This window comes from Phoxinus phoxinus (assembly GCF_949152265.1).
Source record: "Phoxinus phoxinus genome assembly, chromosome: 23".
Classification (NCBI taxonomy): Eukaryota; Metazoa; Chordata; class Actinopteri; order Cypriniformes; family Leuciscidae; genus Phoxinus; species Phoxinus phoxinus.
In genome coordinates, this window is record NC_136898.1 from 26,369,228 (window position 1) to 26,391,284 (window position 22,057).

The 22,057-nt window shown below is 47.4% G+C and overlaps 1 protein-coding gene across 6 annotated transcripts in view; it reads left to right on the top strand.

The window, feature by feature from the left end:
• The window catches only part of fbn2a (fibrillin 2a), a 183,268-nt gene that overhangs the window by 77,944 nt on the left and 83,267 nt on the right, over positions 1-22,057 (top strand). For all 6 annotated transcript variants that reach the window (XM_079600824.1, XM_079600826.1, XM_079600827.1 and 3 more), the window contains 5 exons: positions 7,838-7,987; positions 9,556-9,624; positions 19,695-19,820; positions 19,898-20,023; positions 20,654-20,800. In XM_079600824.1, the coding sequence (XP_079456950.1) occupies positions 7,838-7,987; positions 9,556-9,624; positions 19,695-19,820; positions 19,898-20,023; positions 20,654-20,800 (618 nt within the window). The remainder of the gene's footprint in view (positions 1-7,837; positions 7,988-9,555; positions 9,625-19,694; positions 19,821-19,897; positions 20,024-20,653; positions 20,801-22,057) is intronic.

The window sequence follows — 22,057 nt, forward strand, 5'->3', positions numbered from 1 at the left end:
CACCGTCATCATACAGCATACACCAAGACACACCTGAACACAATCAGTAACCAAGGCAATACAAACAGGCAGGGGACGGTGGAAGATTGAATTAATTAACAGGTAGAATATTATCTTAGAAATAAACTGAGATTGACAAACTCAGACAGGAACTGAACAGAAAAAACAGGACAAAAACTAACTATAAACATGACCAATTAATCTCAAATCCTGACACGCGCGTTAGGTTGTGCCCCGCTCAACCCTACGTTGAACTACAGAATACAACGGGACATCCAACCCTGCAAGAGAAAGACTTTAATTAAAAATACTATCAAATACACTTATTGTTAATACTGAGTAAGGATTTAGCATTCATTTCACTTACCTCCTGAATTTTCAGAATAATATGTGGAACACCTACAGTTCAATTCAACTACAAGATACAAAAATAAGTACTTTACCATCTGATTAACTTCTACCATCATAAAGCATAAAGGTTAGAGTAAAGTAATCTTTTCTACTCTCACGATGGCATGATATGGGCTGCATTTCATATCTCACTGCAACACACTCAGAAGACTTAAAACATTAACATCATATATACTGTACATTTAGTTCAGGTTACTTTCACTTTCTGACATAGTAAAAGCATATATTGTAATTTGAAAGAAAACATGAAAATGAAAAAATGTGCTAAGAGACTCTGTAGTGTAGCTGAGACAGGTTTTTGTTTGAAAAACTGCTCGGTAGAGTAGATAACGTACTCGGTTACTAACGTAACCTCGGTTCTCTCTAGGAGAGGGAACGAGTACTGCGTCGAAAGAACGCTACGGGAAAGATATTTCTTTGTCGAGATTGAAGCCAAAAATTAATCCTTAATTTTGTAATATTGTAAAACGCTTTTCTGAAGCATACAACCTAGGCGGAGCAATACAGCTCACCCATTGGCTGCTCTGCCAGAAAAGCACAGCCTATGCGAGGCCAGGACGCTGACCAATGAGGACGCTTCGCGCCCTTCTGCGTCACCTCCCGCCCAAACAGGCGTGGCCTAGGCCTATAAATACGAGCATAGCTGTCTAACACGCCGATTTTCGTCAATGAAGCGACGCAGCGTGGACACGCACGGCATGAGACGCAGTACTCGTTCCCTCTCCTAGAGAGAACCGAGGTTACGTTAGTAACCGAGTACGTTCTCTTACGTAGAGTTCTCTCGTACTGCGTCGAAAGAACGCTACGGGAACCCTATGCAAACCGCCGTGCGTGTTCTTGGATCGACACAGACACCTAAGGGCGCGCGCGCCCTGGTATACAAGCGCCTACCCCAAGAAGTATAAGGAGAGCGGCTAAAATAGCATCATCCCTTATAGTAGTGCCTCTCAAGGCATAATAGCATATATATGTAAATATAGATATATATGAGGGGTAATAGCATGCTCATGGGACACATTGTCAGTGAGTGATGCTTAAAACATTGAAGTGACCTGGGCCGCAGCGCGGGGCAGGAGCACTTATACATATTAGACATTGAAGTGACCTGGGCCGCAGCGCGGGGCAGGAGCACTTGTACATATTACCATTGAAGTGACCTGGGCCGCAGTGCGGGGCAGGAACACTTATACATAGTCTTCTAGACCGAGAGCAGTTTAGCCTGCAACGCAGGAACCTCTAGGTTATAGAACCTAATAAATGTAGACGGGGAGGCCCAGCCTGCCGCCATACAGATATCTTGTAACGAGATTCCGCTATACCAAGCCCATGAGGAGGCCATGCCTCTCGTGGAATGTGCTCTGATGCCCAAAGGGCATTCCAAGCCTCTAGATGCGTAGGCTAGCGCAATGGCGTCCACTACCCATCGAGACAGACTCTGTTTCGTTGCGGCTCGTCCCTTGGAGCGCCCGCTGAACGAAACGAAGAGCTGCTCCGTCTGTCGAAAAACAGCGGAGCGGGACACGTAAGCTCTTAATGCCCTGACCGGGCAAAGGGAGCTATTTCCGTCCTCTGAGGCCGGCAGGGCCGACAGGGAGATGACCTGAGCCCTGAACGGTGTGTTGAGGGACTTAGGCACGTACCCATGCTTCGGTTTCAACACGACTATAGAGTTGTTTGGCCCGAACTCCATACAAGAAGCTCTCACTGAGAGCGCTTGCAAGTCTCCCACACGCTTCACTGAAGCGAGAGCCAAAAGAAACACGGTCTTGAGAGACAGGTGTTTCATGTCAACTGAGTGAATAGGCTCGAAAGGGGCCCCTTTCATAGCGTTCAACACTGTAGAAAGGTCCCACACGGGGACTGAAGGAGGCCTTGGAGGGTTTAACCTCCTGGCGCCTCTCAGGAAGCGGACCACCAGGTCGTTCCTGCCTAGTGAACGGCCAAGCGTTGGATTAACGAACGCTGATATGGCAGCCACATAGACTTTGAGCGTGGATGGGGTTCTTCCCTTATCCAATAGCTCTTGCAAGAAGGAGAGAATCTCCGGTTCTCCACACTGAAGTGGTGACAGACCTTGATCTGAACACCATCCAGAGAACACCGACCATTTGGAAGCGTAGAGCCGTCTAGTAGACGGAGCCCTAGCTTGTTCGATCGTGTCTAACACTCCTCTTGGGAGGTTAGCGGGTACCCGTTTATGGCCCATACGTGTAGGGACCAAAGCTCGGGGTGAGGATGCAAAATCGAGCCCTTGGCCTGTGAGAGGAGGTCTCTCCTCACTGGTATCGGCCACGGGGCAGTACTTTTCAGTCGCATCAAAGCTGGGAACCAGGTCTGATTCGTCCAGAATGGAGCAACTAGCAGTACTGAGCATCCGCTCTCCCTGATACGCTCCAGCACTTGAGGCAGGAGTGAGACAGGAGGAAAAGCATAGAGCGGGCGGCGGGGCCAGACTCTGGCCAGCGCGTTCGTGCTCTTCGAAAAGAATTCTGGGCAATGAGCGTTTTCCTGGTTTGCAAACAGGTCTATTTCCGCTCTGCCGAACGTTTTCCACAGCAGACGCACTGTCTGTGTGTGTAGGGACCACTCTCCAGTGGGAACGTTGTTCCGTGAGAGTCTGTCCGGGCCTACGTTCAAGTGGCCTGGCACGTGCATTGCTCTTAACGAGCGCAGGTTGTGCTGGGCCCACACCAGTATGCGTTCCGCTAACCTGAATAGGTTCCGGGATCTCACGCCACCCTGGCGGTTTATGTAGGCTACTACCGACATGTTGTCCGAGCGGACCAGGACGTGGTGTCCTTTTATCCGGGGACAGAAGCGCCTCAGCGCAAAGTCCACTGCCATCATTTCCAGGCAGTTTATGTGCGGTAGTTCGGCTCGCTCTGACCACTGGCCAAAGAGCGGACTGCCGTCGAGCAGTGCTCCCCAGCCTGAGGTGGACGCGTCCGTGGACACCACCTTCAGGCTCGAGGAAGTCCCCAGGCTTACACCTGACCGGTACCAGTCTGACGCTCTCCATGGTGTCAGGGCTGAAATGCATTCCTGAGTGACCTTGAGGCGATAGCGACCGTGTAGCCATGCTCGGCGCGGTACGCGCGCTCTCAACCAGAACTGTAGTGGGCGCATGCGCAGCAGGCCCAACTGCAGCACTGTTGAGGCTGAGGCCATGAGGCCCAGCATTTTCTGAAATCTCCTGAGTGGCACTATGTGGCCGCTGAGGAAGGATTTCGCCATTTGCAGGGTATTTCGCCTGCGCTGTGATGACAGCTGTGCTGTCATAGACAGTGAGTTCAGATCCAGTCCTAAAAAGGAGATCCTTTGACTGGGAAACAGTGAACTTTTCTCCCAATTGACCCTCAGACCTAAGCACTCGAGGTGATCGAGTATTAGTGTCTTGTGGTGAGCGAGTTCTGACGGCGATTGAGCCAGAATTAGCCAATCGTCCAAATAGTTCAGAATTCGAACGCCCCGGAGTCTCAGGGGTGCCAGCGCCGCGTCCATGCACACTGTAAATGTACGAGGTGCTAGGGATAGGCCGAATGGCAGGACTGTGTACTGATATGCCCGGCCCTCGAAGGCGAATCTCAAAAATCGCCTGTGACGTGACGCAATTTGTATGTGAAAATACGCGTCTTTCAGATCTATTGCCATAAACCAGTCTTCTCGGCGAATTTGCGCGAGGATACCTCTGGTCGTGAGCATTCTGAACTTCCGCTTTGCAAGCGTTTTGTTCAGACGCCTTAGATCTAAAATGGGTCTGAGACCCCCGTCTTTCTTCGGTACCAGGAAATATCTGCTGTACAGGCCCCCTTCGCTCTGAGCTTGAGATAAAGGCTCTATGGCCCCTTTGCTCAATAGCTTCGCTATTTCGGCTCGAAGTAGATGTGCTACTTCTGTTTTTACCGTGGTTTCGACTTTTCCCGTGAAACGGGGAGGGCGTCGATAAAACTGTAGCGAATAGCCTCTTTTTATAGTCTCTAGCACCCATTCTGAAACCCCGGGTAGTCCTTCCCATGCATCTGCACGTGTGACTAGGGGTTGAATATAATCTGGGCTCTGGTCGCGAAATGGCGGCGACACGAGAGCAACCATGTGCTGTGACATGGACGCCGTGGCGTCTGAGGCGGGGGACATGTTTAACACAGTATGCGTCCCGCGCGCGCTCGACTCTCTGAGTTGAGAGAGAGCACGCGGGGCGAGCCCTACGGGGCTCGTTATGTTTGTGAATAAACGTGGGCGCTTGGTGGCGGGCACATTTATAACACCGGGGACACTGTGTTTGTGTACTGACTGACCGTTCGTTAGTTTCGTTTTTACAGAAACCGCGGAACGTGCAGTGTGTAGTGGTTGTGGGCACTGGACAGTGGGCACGCTCACTACACGTAAAGCACAATCGGTGTGAGCCGATTTTATGTGTGCAAACCCTGTGTTGAACGGGGCTGTGCTTGTGTGAATGAATGGGCACTGGGTGGGCATTGCAGTTACACACATTACACCATCGGCCTTGGCCGGAACACCAGAAATTAAACTCTTTTTTAGATTTATCTGGGTCGCCGTGAAAACGGCGTTTGTGTGCAGGCAAACGGGCTTTACGGCCGGTTTGTTGGCTGCTGAGTACACTGGTACAAACACGGAACTTAGGGCTGTACAAGCGGGAATCTTTGGTGGAAGTCCGGCCGCAGCGGGACCCGAACACCGTCTTTTTCCTAGCAGGGCTAGGATGGCGCCGAGGCCTCGGGCTTGATTGAGATCTTGGGCCGAGGACCACGCGGTGGCGGGCGGCGTCCGGCGGAGCGAGACCGTGGTCTCTCTCGGGCCTGTTGCTGCTGGGCCGGCGCGGCGGGCGCGGGGCGCTGCTGAGTTCGGGCAGGCGGCTGTTTAGGGCGGCCTGTTGCGGAACTGGAGCGCTTTGGCAGGAAATGTCTCATGGCCTGCGAAGTTTTCTGTACCTCGGCGAATCGGTCCGCGAAGTCCTTCACGGAGGATCCGAAGAGGCCAGCCGGTGAAATGGGGGCGTCGAGAAACGCAGAGCGCTCGGATTCCGCCATTTCAGAGAGAGTCAGCCATAAATGTCTCTCAGAAACAGTAGCTGTGGCCATAATCCTGCCGATGGCGTGTGCGGCGGACTTTGTAGCGCGAAGAGCTAGGTCTGTGGCGCTACGCAAGTCCGGAACACTGATCGCGCCCGGGCCTTCCTCGTCTAGCTTGCAGAGGAGGTTGGCCTGGTGGATTTGAAGCACCGCCATGGTGTGCAGCGCCGATGCAGCTTGTCCGGCGGCGGAATACACGCGACCGTTCAGAGCTGAAGACGTGCGGCAAGCTTTGGATGGTAGGACTCCCTTAGCCCGCCGTCCCGCAGAGGGTGGGCAAAGGTGAGTCGCTACCGCCTCCTCGACCGGAGGGAGAGCGTGGTAGCCTCTGTCTCGAGCACCGTCCACTACGGAGAATGCTGGCGAGGCAGAAGTACGTACTCTGGCTGAAAATGGCGCCTTCCATGATTTCGCTACCTCTTCGTGAAGCTCAGGAAGAAACGGTGCGTGTCTGGAGGGGGGCGCAGCGCGGTCTCCAGAGAGGAAGCGTCCATCCAGCCGGTTGAGTGCAGGTTGTTCGGGCGTCGACCAATCGAGGCCGAGGCTCGACACGGCCTGTGTGAGCAGACGCATCAGTTCCGCCTCGATGCTGATCTTCCCTCCTCTGCGCTCTCGAACAGCGGGGGAGGGGAGGTCCACAGAGCTCGCCCAACCCTCGCTCTCCGAAGCGAGAAGCGAACAGCAATCATCATCTCCCTCTGATACAGCTTGCTGGTCGTCATCCATAACGGACAAAGCGGCGTGCTGCGGCTGTTGTCCGTCGGTGAGCGACTCGAGCGAGACGTTGAGAGGAGCTAGCGGCGGCGGCGGCGAGCTCCTCGTGGAGGGAGGTTCCGGGACCCGCTGAGCACGGCGCTTTTTACGGCGCGGCGCTACAGGGGGCGGTTGAGCAGCTTCGGCGAAAGATGCAAGGCGAGTCCGCAGAGTCGCGATTGGCATCATGTCGCAGTGATGGCAGCCGCCATCACCGAGAGCGATAGCTGCATGTTCCTCGCCCAAGCAGGAAACACATAACTCGTGGTGGTCCCCGTCGATGAGCGCGGCTCGGCAGGAGCCGCAGGAAAAGCGAGACATCTTTATAAAGACGCTCGTGCTCTTTTGTGAGGAAAAAGCGTGTGACGCGGTAGGCGAACACACACACAAAACACACACAAAACTGAAAGGATATATCCACGCCGGAGAAGCGCAGCAGGGAACGGCGGCTGAAGGCGGCGAAGACCAGCGGCTTCAGGTAAGGGCTCGTCCTGCTGAGGTGCTTGTATCCAGACAGCTGTGGTGGCTCGAATCAATCCAGCGATGCGTGCAGCTTCGTTGAATTTAAGAAAATCGGCGTGTTAGACAGCTATGCTCGTATTTATAGGCCTAGGCCACGCCTGTTTGGGCGGGAGGTGACGCAGAAGGGCGCGAAGCGTCCTCATTGGTCAGCGTCCTGGCCTCGCATAGGCTGTGCTTTTCTGGCAGAGCAGCCAATGGGTGAGCTGTATTGCTCCGCCTAGGTTGTATGCTTCAGAAAAGCGTTTTACAATATTACAAAATTAAGGATTAATTTTTGGCTTCAATCTCGACAAAGAAATATCTTTCCCGTAGCGTTCTTTCGACGCAGTACGAGAGAACTCTACGTAAGAGAACAAATATTACAATATACCAATGCAATAATGTTCTGGTGACAAATTTTTTAAACTTTCTCTCCAATTTCCAATAAGCCATTACCATGATTTTAAAAATGCTGTTCAAGAACAATTCAACAGTGTTACATTTTTCAGCACTCTCTGCACAGACTTTAAACTGAACCTGTGAGAAACACTGTGATGCTCACGTGCGCTTCAAGAATTAATTCTATAGTTATGTGTGTTTGAATATATGTGCGCATGTTTGTAATTCCCTACAAACCAAGCCTTAACAAACTACTTGTCTGGCCGTAAAATTTTTACCCAGAGTTTTATCACTTCGTATTCCTATAGGTAGAGGATCAGCTGAGAGTCACTGATGCGAGCCTGACTAACGTGACCTGCCAGAACTGACGCTATGCTTGATTTTCTGTTCACCAAATGCTTTATAATCTTCCTATCGCTTCAATGCAAATGAGCAAGTGCGCCGTTATTTGTGGCGTAGTGACGTGTGTGTTCGAGTAAGCAGACATGAGCAGGTTCTGCACAATACGCTGTATTTAATACATCATCATGACTCACGAGTATTTGCGCTAAATTTGAACTTCTCCATTTCAAAGCCTGGATGTGATGTATTCCCTGTATTCCCTGTATATCCTGTATATCCTGCACTCTTCCCTTCTCTGACATGTTCTGTCACCACGAGGTCTGACAGTCTGTTCTCCGCAGACACGCGAGCAGGGAGCTGTTTTCTGGAGGACCGAGGCTCGCGGGCCTGTGGCGTTGAGCTGGGGTCTGGAGTCAGCCGTTCCTCATGCTGCTGTTCTCCGGGACGGGCGTGGGGTGACCCCTGCGACCTTTGCCCTCCGCTCAACACCTGTGAGGAACTACAATACTGCTTCTTTGTTCTACAGTACCTCAAGATGACAATAATTTAGTTATACAATGGAACAATATCTCAGGTCTTTCATACTGCAATTCACCTTTGGCTAAGCCCCGCCCCCCTTAGTTACTGTTGCTACCTCCGACAACTTCAACTGGGCTCTGGTTTGGTATCAACATGGCTTATGCTGTGACGGCTCTTCCTGCTGGAATTTTATCAAACTTTTATAAAGCAGCAAATAAAGTGTCCGATAGAAGTAGGCAAAAGTGTCTGCAGTGTGCGTTTGAAGGCTTTATTCAAGACATACGGTGAAACGCAAGCAGCAACAAGGCATCCAAATACAGGCAAAAGCATAACGGTCACAGTTAAAACATGAACCACCGAATATCCTAATCGAGACGGAGGCTGTGACCAACAATATCAGGAGAAACACTGTTCATACAAAGCTGGGTAGGTCTCTATTCACTTCTATAATCGTTATTATTTACAAAGCAAACGGACTACGCGAGTATAAAGTTGTATTTATTAGCAGCGTGTGCTAGCGTAGCAACAATTAGGGCAGAGAACCGAAATCATGACCTAAACCAGCATAAAACTGTAACTAGTATAACTTCACAGTAAGGTTAAAAGGTAAATGTATCTTAGTCAGAGCAAAGGTGAGCTTGTTGATCTTGAGGGGTTTCGCTGACTGAGGACGTCCACACAGTTTAATCCAAAGACGACACTTGTCAGTATTTAACTTCGGTTTTGGAAAGGGGAAAAAACGGACACCCCCTCCAACCTCTCTGGGAAACGCGTATCTGTTTTACAAATGCCCCAGGCACAACGTTTAACCATATTTTTTATAAAACGACGACGTAATAGCCTGCCGAGACCAAAAATATGAGCCGCCTGCGTTGAAGTCAATGGAGCGCTGTGAAAAAGTGTCGGACCCTCTGTGGGAGCTCGTTCTTGGCTGCGCTGTGATTGGTCAATCTACATTCTAGGGCGTGGCTTAGCCAAAGGCGAATTATTCAGTATTGCAATACATCATTACCGATGCAGGGGTGAAGACATTTAGGAGTTAAGAAAATTCTCTCAAACACTCGGTGTGCAGGAGATATTCGAGTCCTCCATATAATAGCTTAATGCTAACAATTCTACATTACCTCAGTAATACTATAATATTATCAATGCTTCAATTGCAGATACTGTAATATTTCCATAGTTTAATACTGCAATAGTCCAGAACTACAATACTGTATTGTTACCTCAACATAACGATACTCCAATACTTTAAAGTCCCCCTGTAGTCAATCATTTTATCCCTTAAATCTCATCTTTGATCACCAAAAATACACATTTAAATGTTGTTGTTTTTCAGCAGGGATGCTGGAGCCCAATGACAATACTTCTGTTTTATAATACTTTAATATTAAAATGCAGTACTTTACAGGCAGATTTTTAAACAGTTTTTTGACAATAACATTCATAAGTTCTTTCATATCGTCTTAGCATATTAAAAAAGCAATATTGCTGAATATGAATGATAAAGAAGGCTGATGACCGTGTCCTGTGTGTCTAGCGGAGTATAACACACTGTGTCCTGGGGGAGAGGGCTTCAGACTGAACCCCATCACCATCATCCTGGAAGGTAATCCCCCGTTACACTATACACGCTGAACACACGATTACAGATTATTATTTCCTGTCAAGTTATGGAAAAAACACGAGCAATAAGGTCATAGTGGCTGTGATTACTGTCAACTCTATCGGGTTAATGTTAGAGATGACACACAGTAACGTGACTATTCATAGTATAACTAGTTGCTTATTAGCATGCATATTACTAGGATATTGGCTGTGTATTAGTGCGTATAAAGCACATATTAATGTCTTATTCTGCATGACTATACATCCCATAATCCACCCGATACCTAATCTAACAAGTACCTTACTATTAATAAGCAGTAATTAGGAGTTTATTGAGGGCAAAAGTCATAGTTCATAGTTAGTTGGAAGTGAGAATTGGACCCTAATCTAATATATAAAATGTTAAAAATTAATTTTAGACATATTAATCTGCATTTAATAAGATCTTTCACTTCATGAAGGGTGTTCTTCTGTAGTAAAGGTCTAAAAATGGCCTTTAGAAAAGTTGCAGTTTAATTTATTTGATTACTCACACAGATAAGTATATTACAACAATCAGTTGACTGCAAGTGAGGTAGGACACAAAATAATAATGTTACATTAAGACAGCAGCTGTGGTGAAGTGTTCAGAACATGTCTCATGTTTTGATAGGATAGCATTGGATCTGGTATATTAGCCCATGGCCGTGATTATCTACATGTCTGACTCCAGATCTACAGTTCTGTCGGTGAAATGCCAATAATGAAACAACCAGACGAGGCTGTTAGATTATTCGTTTTCTTTTACAGTAAAATAAGTAAGCCGGACCTTGTTGGGAGAAGAACAGATCTGCAGGACGATGCTCTAATTATTTCTGGTCTAACACTTAAAATGGACTTCATATTTTATAAGTGTATAAGAACAAACCTAAGCCTGAAATACAGGTGAAAATCAGAATATGGTGCAAAAGTTTATTTCAGTAATACAACTTGAAGGTGAAATAATATATTATATAGACTTATTACATATTTCAAGCCTTTATTTGTTATAATTGTGATGATTATGGCTTTATGGAAACCCCAAATTCAAAATCTCAGAAAATTAGAATATTACATGAAATCGATAAAAAAAAGGATTTTAAATGCAGAAATGTTGGCCCTCTGAAAGTATAATCATGCATACGTACTCAGTTGTTGGTTTGGGCCGCTCTTGCATGAGTTACTTCCTCAGTGCGGCGTGGATGCTGTCGGCCTGTGGCTCTGCGGAGGTGTGTGGAGACCAGGAGGCTTCAGGAGCGGCCCTCTGTCTCATGTCTCTCATGTCAAGTCAAGTCACCTTTATTTATATAGCGCTTTTTACAATACAGATTGTATCAAAGCAGCTTCACAGTGATAACATGAAAATAATACAAAAAACAATTTCATCATCGTCCACCTTTAAGGCAGATCTATAATATTGTTGAATATTAAATGTCCCCAACTAAGCAAGCCAGAAGGCAAGGCAACAGCGGCAAGGAACCAAAACTCCATCAGGTGACAGAAGGGAGAAAAAAACCTTGGGAGAACCCAGGCTCAGTCGGGGGCCAGTTCTCCTCTGGCCAATGAGTGAACAGTGTATGATTATGATTCAGGAGCATTACAGGTCAGAAGTTCAGAATGAATCAGAGTATTTGTCCAGTTCCGGTTGGTTGAAGTCAGAGTGGAGAGGAGGAGAGACTGGTTGACACTTCAGGTCAGCGGCGTCGTCGTGTCCTGGCGCTGGTCCTTCATCAGATCTGGATCCGGCCTGGTTCCGGTGGACAGCGGTAAACCTCGGGATAGACAGAGAGACTAATATTAGCGTAGACGCCATCCTTCTTATGATGTACCAAGTACATCAGGATTTACGTGAAGTGTTCCCGGTCCCGGCTGTTCTAAACTATGCAGGCTAATTATAAGTCTATAATGAGTTATGTGAATGCTAGGCCGAAGAGATGTGTTTTTAGTCTAGATTTGAACTGACAGAGTGTGTCTGCTTCCCGGACAATGTTAGGAAGACTGTTCCAGAGTTTTGGTGCTAAGTAGGAAAAGGATCTACCGCCAGCAGTCGATTTTGATATTCTAGGTTTTATTAACTGGCCGGAATTTTGAGATCGCAGTAGACGTGAAGGACTATAATGCGTTAAGAGCTCGCTCAAGTACTGCGGAGCTAAACCATTTAGTGCTTTGTAAGTAATCAGCAATATTTTAAAATTTATACGAATAGGCAGCCAATGCAGTGTTGACAGAACGGGGCTAATATGGTCATACTTCCTGGTTCTAGTAAGAACTCGAGCTGCTGCGTTTTGAACTAGCTGTAGTTTGTTTATTAAGCGTGCAGGGGAACCACCCAGTAGAGCATTACAATAATCTAGCCTTTAGATCATAAACGCATAAACTAATTGTTTTGCATTATTCATTGAGAGCATATGACGTAATTTAGATATATTTTTAAGATGGAAGAAAGCGGTTTTACAGATACTAGACACGTGACTTAAATGAAAGATTGGTATCAAAGAGCACACCCAGGTTCCTAACCGACGACGAAGACTTAACAGAGCAGCCATCAAGTGTTAGACAGTACTCTAGGTTATTACGTGTGGAAGTTTTTTGTCCAATAATTAGAATCTCTGTTTTTTCTGAATTTAGTAGTAGGAAATTACTAGTCATCCAATTTTTTATATCAGCTATGCATTTCGTTAATTTTGTGGTTTCGTTAGGTTTTGAAGAAATATACAGCTGAGTATCGTCGGCATAACAGTGAAAGCTAATTCCATGTTTCCTAATGATATCTCCTAATGGTAGCATATACAGAGTGAACAGCAGCGGTCCTAGTACTGAGCCTTGTGGTACGCCATACTGAACTTGTGATTGATAAGACATCTCTTCATTTCCTGCTACAAACTGATAACGGTCAGATAAGTATGATTTAAACCATGCTAGTGCAATTCCACTAATGCCAACATAATGTTCGAGTCTATTTAAAAGGATGTTGTGGTCAATGGTGTCAAATGCAGCACTTAGATCAAGTAATACTAATAGAGAGATACAAAATCCGGACTGGAAATCCTCACAGATATCATTTCTTTCAAGAAAGGAACACAGTTGTGAGGATACTGCTTTTTCTAATATCTTTGACAGAAAAGGCAGATTCGAGATCGGCCTGTAGTTGACTAATTTTGTAGGATCAAGTTGCGTTTTTTTAACAAGCGGTTTAATCATCCATCCATCCATCCATCTTCTTCCGCTTATCCGGGCCCGGGTCACGGGGGCAGCAGTCTAAGCAGAGATGCCCAGACTTCCCTCTCCCTAGCCACTTCCTCTTGCTCTTCTGGAGGGACTCCGCGGCGTTCCCAGGCCAGCCGGGAGAGATAGTCCCTCCAGCGTGTCCTAGGTCTTCCCCGGGGTCTCCTCCCGGTAGGACTGCGCCTAGAAATTCTGTCCATAAAAGTCATGAACAGAACCGGCGACAAAGGGCAGCCCTGCCGGAGTCCAACATGCACCGGAAGAAGTCTGACTTACTGCCGGCAATGCGAACCAAGCTCCTGCTTCGGTCGTACAGGGACCGGACAGCCCTTAGCAAAGGACCCCGGACCCCATACTCCCGGAGCACCCTCCACAGGCCGCCACGAGGGACACAGTCGAATGCCTTCTCCAAATCCACAAAGCACATGTGGATTGGTTGGGCAAACTCCCATGAACCCTCCAGCACCCTGTAGAGGGTATAGAGCTGGTCCAGTGTTCCACGGCCTGGACGAAAACCGCATTGTTCCTCCTGAATCCGAGGTTCTACTATCGGCCGTATTCTCCTCTCCAGTACCCTGGCATAGACTTTCCTAGGGAGGCTGAGAAGTGTGATCCCCCTGTAGTTGGAACACACCCTCTGGTCCCCCTTCTTAAAAAGAGGGACCACCACCCCGGTCTGCCATCCCAGAGGCACTGTCCCCGACTGCCACGCGATGCTGCAGAGGCGTGTCAGCCAAGACAGCCCCACAACATCCAGAGACTTGACGTACTCGGGGCGGATCTCATCCACCCCCGGCGCCTTGCCACCGAGGAGTTTCTTGACTACCTCGGTGACTTCAGCTTGGGTGATGGACGAGTCCACCTTTGAGCCCTCAGCCTCTGCTTCCTCAATGGAAGACGTGACGGCGTTCCTTCCACCGTGTGACGACATCCCCAGTTGAGGTCAACAGCTGCCCACCTCCACTGTAGACAGCGGTGGTAGGGCACTGCTTCCCTCTCCTGAGGCGCCGGACGGTTTGCCAGAATCTCTTCGAGGCCAGCCGATAGTCCTTTTCTCTGGCCTCACCGAACTCCTCCCAGGCCCGAATTTTTGCCTCCACAACCACCGGGCTGCAGTTTGCTTGGCCTGCCGGTACCCGTCAGCTGCCTCAGGAGTCCCACAAGCCAACCAGGCCCGATAGGACTCCTTCTTCAGCTTGACGGCATCCTTTACTTCCGGTGTCCACCACCGGGTTCGGGGATTGCCGCCTCGACAGGCACCGGAGACCTTACGGCCTTAGAGGATCTATGACATCTGGAAGCATCTCTTTCAGCAGCTTAGTCGGTATAGGGTCTAACATACACATTGTCGATTTAGATGATTTGACGAGTTTGCAAAATTCTTCCTCTCCTATAGCAACGAATGAATACAATTTTCCCTCAGGGAGACTACAATGCACTTCCTTATGCTAATAATATATATTGTATACTATGATACAATGGCAATACTATGGCAACTATGATACTGTAATAGACGGTTGCATAGTTATCATTTTGTAGTAAAGTCCGCAAATTCTTTGATAAAGTCTGTATGGTGCCCTGGTGGCCTGTATACAGTAGCTAGCAGAATTTTCAAACATGATTTATCGTTTACACTATATATTTTTAAATTAAGCACCAACACTTCAAAAGAAGTATATTTACAACTAGATTTCTTAGTGGTTTTGAAAATATTACTATAAATTACAGCAACACCTCCTCCTTTGCGTTTCAGACAAGGTTAATGTTTATAACCGTAATCTTGTGGGGTTGACTCATTTAAAACAATGTAATCGTTTGGTTTTAGCCAGGTTTCTGTTAAACACAGCACATCTAGGTTATAATCTGTAATCAAATCATTAACTATTAGCGCTTTTGAAGTAAGAGATCGAATATTCAGCAACCCAAGCTTTATCATTTGCTCATCCGTATTATATCTGTTTTTTATTTGTTGAACATCAATTAAATGTTTAATCTTAGATGAGTTTGAACGTTTTTTGGATTTCCAAGTTCGGGGAACAGACACAGTCTCTATATGATGATATCTAGGTGAAAGAGTCTCTATGTGATGATATCTAGGTGAAAGAGTCTCTAAATGATGATATCTAGGTGAAAGAGTCTCCATATGATGATATCTAGGTGAAAGAGTCTCTATATGATGATATCTTGGTGAAAGAGGCTCTATGTGATGATATCTAGGTGAAAGAGTCTCTATGTGATGATATCTAGGTGAAAGAGTCTCTATATGATGATATCTAGGGGAAAGAGTCTCTATGTGATGATGTCTAGGTGAAAGAGTCTCTATATGATGATATCTAGGGGAAAGAGTCTATGTGATGATATCTAGGTGAAAGAGTCTCTACATGATGATATCTAGGTGAAAGAGGCTCTATATGATGATATCTAGGTGAAAGAGTCTCTATATGATGATATCTAGGTGAAAGAGTCTCTATATGATGATATATAGGTGAAAGAGTCTCTATATGATGATATCTAGGTGAAAGAGTCTCTATATGATGATATCTAGGTGAAAGAGGCTCTATGTGATGGGATTTATCTGACCTTGGTGACGTGAGGCCGCTAGCAGACGGTCGGTTAAGCCAGTCTGTCTGCTTCCTGAACTGAGGCCCAGATTGTCATGTTTTATCTCTAAGACTATGAGCCAAATTACTAGAGAGAAGAGCAGCACCATCCCAGGAGGGATGAATACCATCTCTTTTCAACAGGTCAGGTTTGCCCCATAAACTTTTCTTCCACGCCACGCCACACTGAGGCAGTAACTCATGCAAAAGTGGCCCAAACCAAGAACTGAGTACATATGCATGATTATACTTTCAGAGGGCCAACATTTCATTTTTTTATGTTTTCATGATTTCATGTAATATTCAAATTTTCTGAGATTTTGAATTTGGGGTTTTCATAAGCTGTAAGCCATAATCAATCAAATTATAACCCTCTCCACAGGTTACCCTTTAGTTACCCTCTCCACAGGTCCTCATACTGGGGACACCCTAACTAACTACGAGCACAAATAAAGGAAAACAGCCCGAAGGTCCACCGAGAGGCGGGATGGAAGATGGACCAAAAAGGACGGATAACACGGAACTGACCGGAATGAAAACGACTAACGAACAAAGGATCCTGAGGAACTGCAGCTGCGGGTGGTCGAATGTGACAACGTACAGGGGCCTGCGGATACATCAAGGGAAGGCTAAATGCGGAGGGAAGGACCAAAGGCAAACTTGCACTGCGCAAGCAGGTCAGACAAGGAGAAGTCAGAGCCGGGTTGAGCACCACAGCGTTACTGATTTCACCGTTGCGGATGGTCACAGGGAGATGGAGCAGCCGCACCAGCAGCAGGCCCAAAGTCAACAACAGGCGCACAGCCCAGAGCTTGAGCGTCACGCAGAGACACCCAGCAGCAACCCCACAAGACGAGTAATGGAGAGACCAACCAGAAAAGGCAAAGTCAAATGGCCAAAATCCATCGAAAAAGCTGCCTGGGAAAGCTTCGACCAAGACCTGCACACCATCCTCGAGAATTCGCTACGAGGCAGTACAATCACCAAGCTAAACCTCTATGGCAGCATTGTTTATGGGGAGGGCAAAGAGAGGTTTGGGGAGATAAGCCAGAGGAAGAACATCCCTAGGGAGGCGGGAAGGCGTGAGCAAGAGATTCACAAGCTTGTGAAGGAGAGGAGGCTGCTTAGGAAGTCCTGGCGGAAAGCAGATGAGAACGAAAAGGAGGGTCTGAAAGTGCTCTGGGACCAGATCAGAAGCAGGCTTGCAACCTTGAGAAGGGCAGAGCGGATCCGAAAGCGAAGAGGCAAGAAAGAGAAGGAGCGAGCGAGTTTCTTTCGGGACCCTTTCAGGTATGCCCGAAGCCTGTTGGAAGAGAAGAAGAGCGGGAGGCTGGAAGCCACCGAGCAGGAGCTTGAGGAACACATCATGAAACAGCTAACTGACCAAGAAAAGAACATCCCGCTTGGGTCGCCAGGGCATGTGCCTCGTCCTGCTGAGCCAGCCGCCGAATTTGACACGACACCACCCAAATGGGCTGAAGTCAAGCTGGTGGTAGACAGGGCAAGGTCTGCCTCTGCACCAGGGCCCAATGGTGTGCCTTACAAGGTTTATAAGAACTGCCCCATGGTGCTGAAGCTACTCTGGAGGCTGATGAGAGTAGCGTGGAAGGCACAGAACATCCCCTCAGAATGGAGCTGTGCAGTGACAACCTTTATCCCAAAAGAACAAAATTCCTGCAACATCAACCAGTTTAGAGGCATTGCACTTCTAAACGTGGAAGGGAAAATATTCTTTTCTGTGGTGGCCAAACGTCTAACCAACTACCTCCTGAACAACTGCTACATTGACACCTGTTGCCAGAAAGCAGGCGTCCCAGGGTTCCCCGGCTGTGTGGAACACTCAACCATGATCTGGGAGCAGATTCAGACAGCCAAGCGGGAAAAACAAGATCTCCATGTAGTTTGGTTGGATCTGGAGAATACCTATGGCTCCATTCCCCATCAGTTAATCACCTTTGCTCTGGAATTCTTTCACATACCACCCAGCATTCGCAACCTCATCTCCAATTACTTTAGCAGCTTCACTGTTTGCTACACAACACAGGAGGCAACGTCAGGATGGCACCACCTAGAGAAAGGCATCGCAATGGGTTGCTCAGTCTCTCCCATCCTCTTCACAGCAGCCTTTGAAATCATTCTCATCGGTGGGAGACAGATGGTTCGAGGGGTGAGAGGACAGTCAGGCCAACGACGGCCAGCCCTGCATGGATGACGTAACCACTCTTCTTCAAACAGCAGCCTGTACCAACCGGCTAATGAAGAGGTTTGAAGAACTCCTTAGTTGGGCCAGAATGAGAATAAAACCTGCTAAGTCCCGGAGTCTCTCCATACGCAAAGGAGCCAGAAATGATCACATCTTTTTCACAGTGAACGGTGAGAAGATCCCAATACTAGCAAAACAACCCATCCGGAGCCTTGGGAAACTGTATACCGCCGACTTGTCAGATAAACATATGGCTAATACAGTAATGTTACAACTCACAGAAGGTCTGATGCAGATCCACAAGAGCCATCTTCCGGGCAAATTCAAGATCTGGTGCTACCAATTCACCTTATATAGGCGGCTAATGTGGCCTCTCAAGATGTGTGAGATAACCTCCTCCACTGTGCAGAAGATGGACTCAAAAGCCAACAACTACATCAGGAAGTGGCTGGGCTTACCCCGGAGCCTCTCCAGCGTTGGCCTGTTTGGGAGGAATGCACTTCAATTGCCACTGAGGTCAATCCTGTTGGGCTACAGACAGGAGAAGGCGAGGCTTGTTCTAGAGCTGAGAGACTCGTCAGACCCATCTGTGCAGAACACCAAAGCCCCAGTCCGAACAGGTCGCAAGTGGAGGGCAGAACCAGCAGTTGATCAGGCTATCAGCAGGCTGAAACACCAAGAGATTGTTGGCAGGACACAGTCAGGAAGAACTGGCCTGGGGTGGGGGACTGCTCCGAAGATGTGGTCCAAAGCCACAAGGAAGGAGAGGAAAGAGTTGGTTATTTCCGAGGTGGCCAGGACAGAGGAGGAGAATTATCAGATCAAAGCCCTTAGCCAACGTCAGCAAGGACGCTGGACGACCTGGGAAGGAGTAATACGCAGGACCGTAGGATGGGCCGACATGTGGAAGATCCCCCAAGCCAGGCTGAGTTTCCTCATAAGGTCCACCTACGACACCCTCCCGAGCCCTAGCAACCTCTGTATGTGGTATGGCTCAGAGGAGAGCTGTCAACTTTGCAATGCCCCAAATCCGAGCCTGCAGCACATCTTGTCAAGCTGCAAAACAGCTCTGACCCAGGGTCGGTACAGGTGGCGCCACGACCGAGTCCTGCGGAAGCTGGCAGAGATCCTGGAGGTACGCAGGGCGGAAGCAGCCAGGGAGTGCCTACCACCAACATCAAGGCCGATCCACTTTGTCAGAGAGGGAGGAGGGCCCCCTAACATCACGCAGCCACAGAGATCAGCCCTGGCAGGCAGTTGCGAGTGGAACCTGAGAGTGGACCTCGATCGGCAGCTCAGGTTTCCAACAGAGATCACCACAACCAATCTTCGACCAGACATCATTCTCTGGTCTGCCACAGCCCGGGCGGTAATTTTGGCAGAGCTCACTGTCCCGTGGGAGGGAGGAATGGAGGCAGCCTTTGAGAGGAAAAAAGATCGGTACCTCGACCTCACAGCCGAATGCAGAGAGGCTGGGTGGTCAGCTGTCATCTACCCGGTGGAAGTCGGCTGTAGGGGGTTCGTGGGAGCATCCACGCAGCGCTTCCTGAAGAGCATGGGAGTCACCGGCCCCGAACTCAGAAAGGCTCTGAAAGATCTGGCCGAGGAGGCCGAGCAGGGAAGCTTTTGGCTTTGGCTAAGAAGGAAGGACCAGGCGTGGGGAAAGCAAGGGTCCTAGGGTCAGCTGCAGGGGGATGCTCCACCACCGTGAGATGTTCCGGGAATAATGGAGCGAAACATCAATGACGGGTGGCTCCCGGCTGATGACCCTGCAGCTACCCGCAATGGCACCGTCGGAGGTGCGGCAAGCAGAAATGCTTAGCAGGCAGTAACTTGCCTGTGCTACCATCTAACAAATAAAGGCTTGAAATGTCTCACTTTGCATGTAATGAGTCTATATAATATATTAGTTTCACCTTTTAAGTTGAATTACTGAAATAAATGAACTTTTGCACCATATTCTGATTTGTCCAGTGTCACCTGTGTGAGGGGTATTGAGAGCTGTTGTGTTTCTGTGTGTGTCAGATATAGACGAGTGCCAGGAGCTGCCGGGCCTGTGCCGGGGGGGAAACTGCATCAACTTGTTCGGCAGTTTCCAGTGCGATTGCCTGACCGGATACCAGCTCAACACACACAAGCGCACCTGTGAGGGTGAGGCAGCGCTGCTGTGCTCAAACACACACTCTGGTCACGAGAGACGGAGTCTGACTGTACACTGTGTTTTTCAGATGTTGATGAATGTGTGCTCAGTTCAGGAGTGTGTGGTCCGGGCACCTGCTACAACACACTGGGGAACTACACCTGTGTCTGTCCACAGGACTACTTGCAAGTGAGCGGAGGACACCGCTGCATGGGTGCGTGTGTGTGTGTGTGTGTGTGTGTGTGTGTGTGTGTGTGTGTGTGTGTGTGTGTGTGTGTGTGTGTGTGTGTGTGTGTGTGTGTGTGTGTGTGGATTGGACACCCATGGCTTTATAGTTTTAATTGTACTCAATAGATTGTATGGTAACACTTTACAATAAGGTTCATTAGTTAACACTATTTAATGTATTAACTAATATGAACTAACAATGAGCAATACATTTGTTACAGTATTTATTCATCTTTGTTAATGTTAGTTAATAAAAAATACAGCTGTTCATTGTTCATGTTAGTTCACAGTGCAGTAACTAATGTTAACAAATACAACCTTTGATTTTAATAACGTATTAGTACATGTTAAGTTAACATTAACTAAGATTAATAAATGCTGTTAAAGTATTGTTCGTCTTTAGGTAATGCTAACTAAAGTAGTTAACTATTGAACCTTATTGTATTAGTGTTACCATTTTATTTTCATTGTAAATGCTTTGTGCTCTGCTCATGCGAGTTAGTGTACTTTATATAGTATATTTGATTTATTTGACTGTACGTAAAAAAAAAAACTATTGTGTAGTTTGTAATGTGAAATAGTGTACTGTGTAATGTGTAGGAGTGTGTTGTTTTAGATATGAGGAGAAGTGTGTGTTACCGAGAGCACAGTGGCCGTGGCTGTGAACACCGGCTGCACTTTAACACCACACAGAGGTTGTGCTGCTGTGCAGTGGGGAACGCCTGGAGCAAACCATGCCAGTCCTGCCCGAGCCCTGGCACAGGTGAGCACACAATCCCAGCAGCAAGACACACACACTACAAGTCAAGTCATATATTCATGCAGTGCTTTATACAGTACAGAGTGTTTCAAAGCAGCTTTACAGTGATAACAGGAAAATAATGCAACAGAGTGTGTTTCTGCTGCACAGAAGAGACTAGCGTCACAGTCCAGCGTAAGTCAGTTCAGCGATGGTTAATTTTTGTTGTAAAAAAGTTATTAATTTAGTTAAGGGACTGTTCGTTATTTATTTAAGGGGCCACCGGAGGAGTTTTGAGATCTATAGTCAAAAAAGACTTGACCCTCCCTTCGCCAGCAATACATTTTTCTATGACCCTCCAAAATGATTGTGAAAAAAGGCATGACCCTCCCCGAACATTTATTGATTACTTCTGTACTGGTTTGCGCTTGGCAAAGATGTTCAGATATCTCTATGCCTCTACACCAAACGTTCATTAAAAGACTCCTGCACACCCGCCTTTTTCAAACTGGCGCAGCGCTGACTCGCGATAGGTAGAAACTGCATGATTTGATTAGTTAAACATGAGGATTATCCGACTGGCATCGCCGCTCACTCTAACGTTAACCTAGATAATTGTTCGCTGTTCTTAGGCGCAAAACCAAGTGTGTGTGCGGAGTGTGTAGCGCGCACTGCATGACATGGAGGCGCCGATGCGATTCGCATTTTCCTATCAACAGTGGAAACAACTTAAAATACTCTATTTCTGGCCATACAGAAAAGAATAATGCATCAGTCGCAATACTTTTATTTGAGTAAACTCACAATAACAAGAAAACGTTTTGCTTTCGTAAAATAAAATAAAACAATCAGGGCGCGCTTTCATGGTCTCCGTGAACTGTATATCCCGTCAAAAAAAAAAAAAAAAGCAGAAACATATCGTAGGCTATATAGCATACTAGCCTCAAATATATGAAAAAATATCTATATAAAGCTTGATATGTCCACTTTTAAACGAAAAAAATCTAATCGAATGCAAATATCATTTGATTATGTAATTGTCACAGTGGTTCCCTGGGTTTAACACTAGAGGTCTCAGTTTTCACGGTGTCTAGGCATTTTCACTACATTTCCCATAATCCTGTCTGTCACTGATTGTTCATTTCCTTCAGCTGTTTCTCGTCACCTTGTTTGCACTTGTGTATATATACCCTGTCTGTTTCAGTGTTTGTCACGGAGTCCTTGTATATTGTCCCCACACTTCCGTTCCTGTTTGTTCATGTTTATCTTGTGTTTTGGATT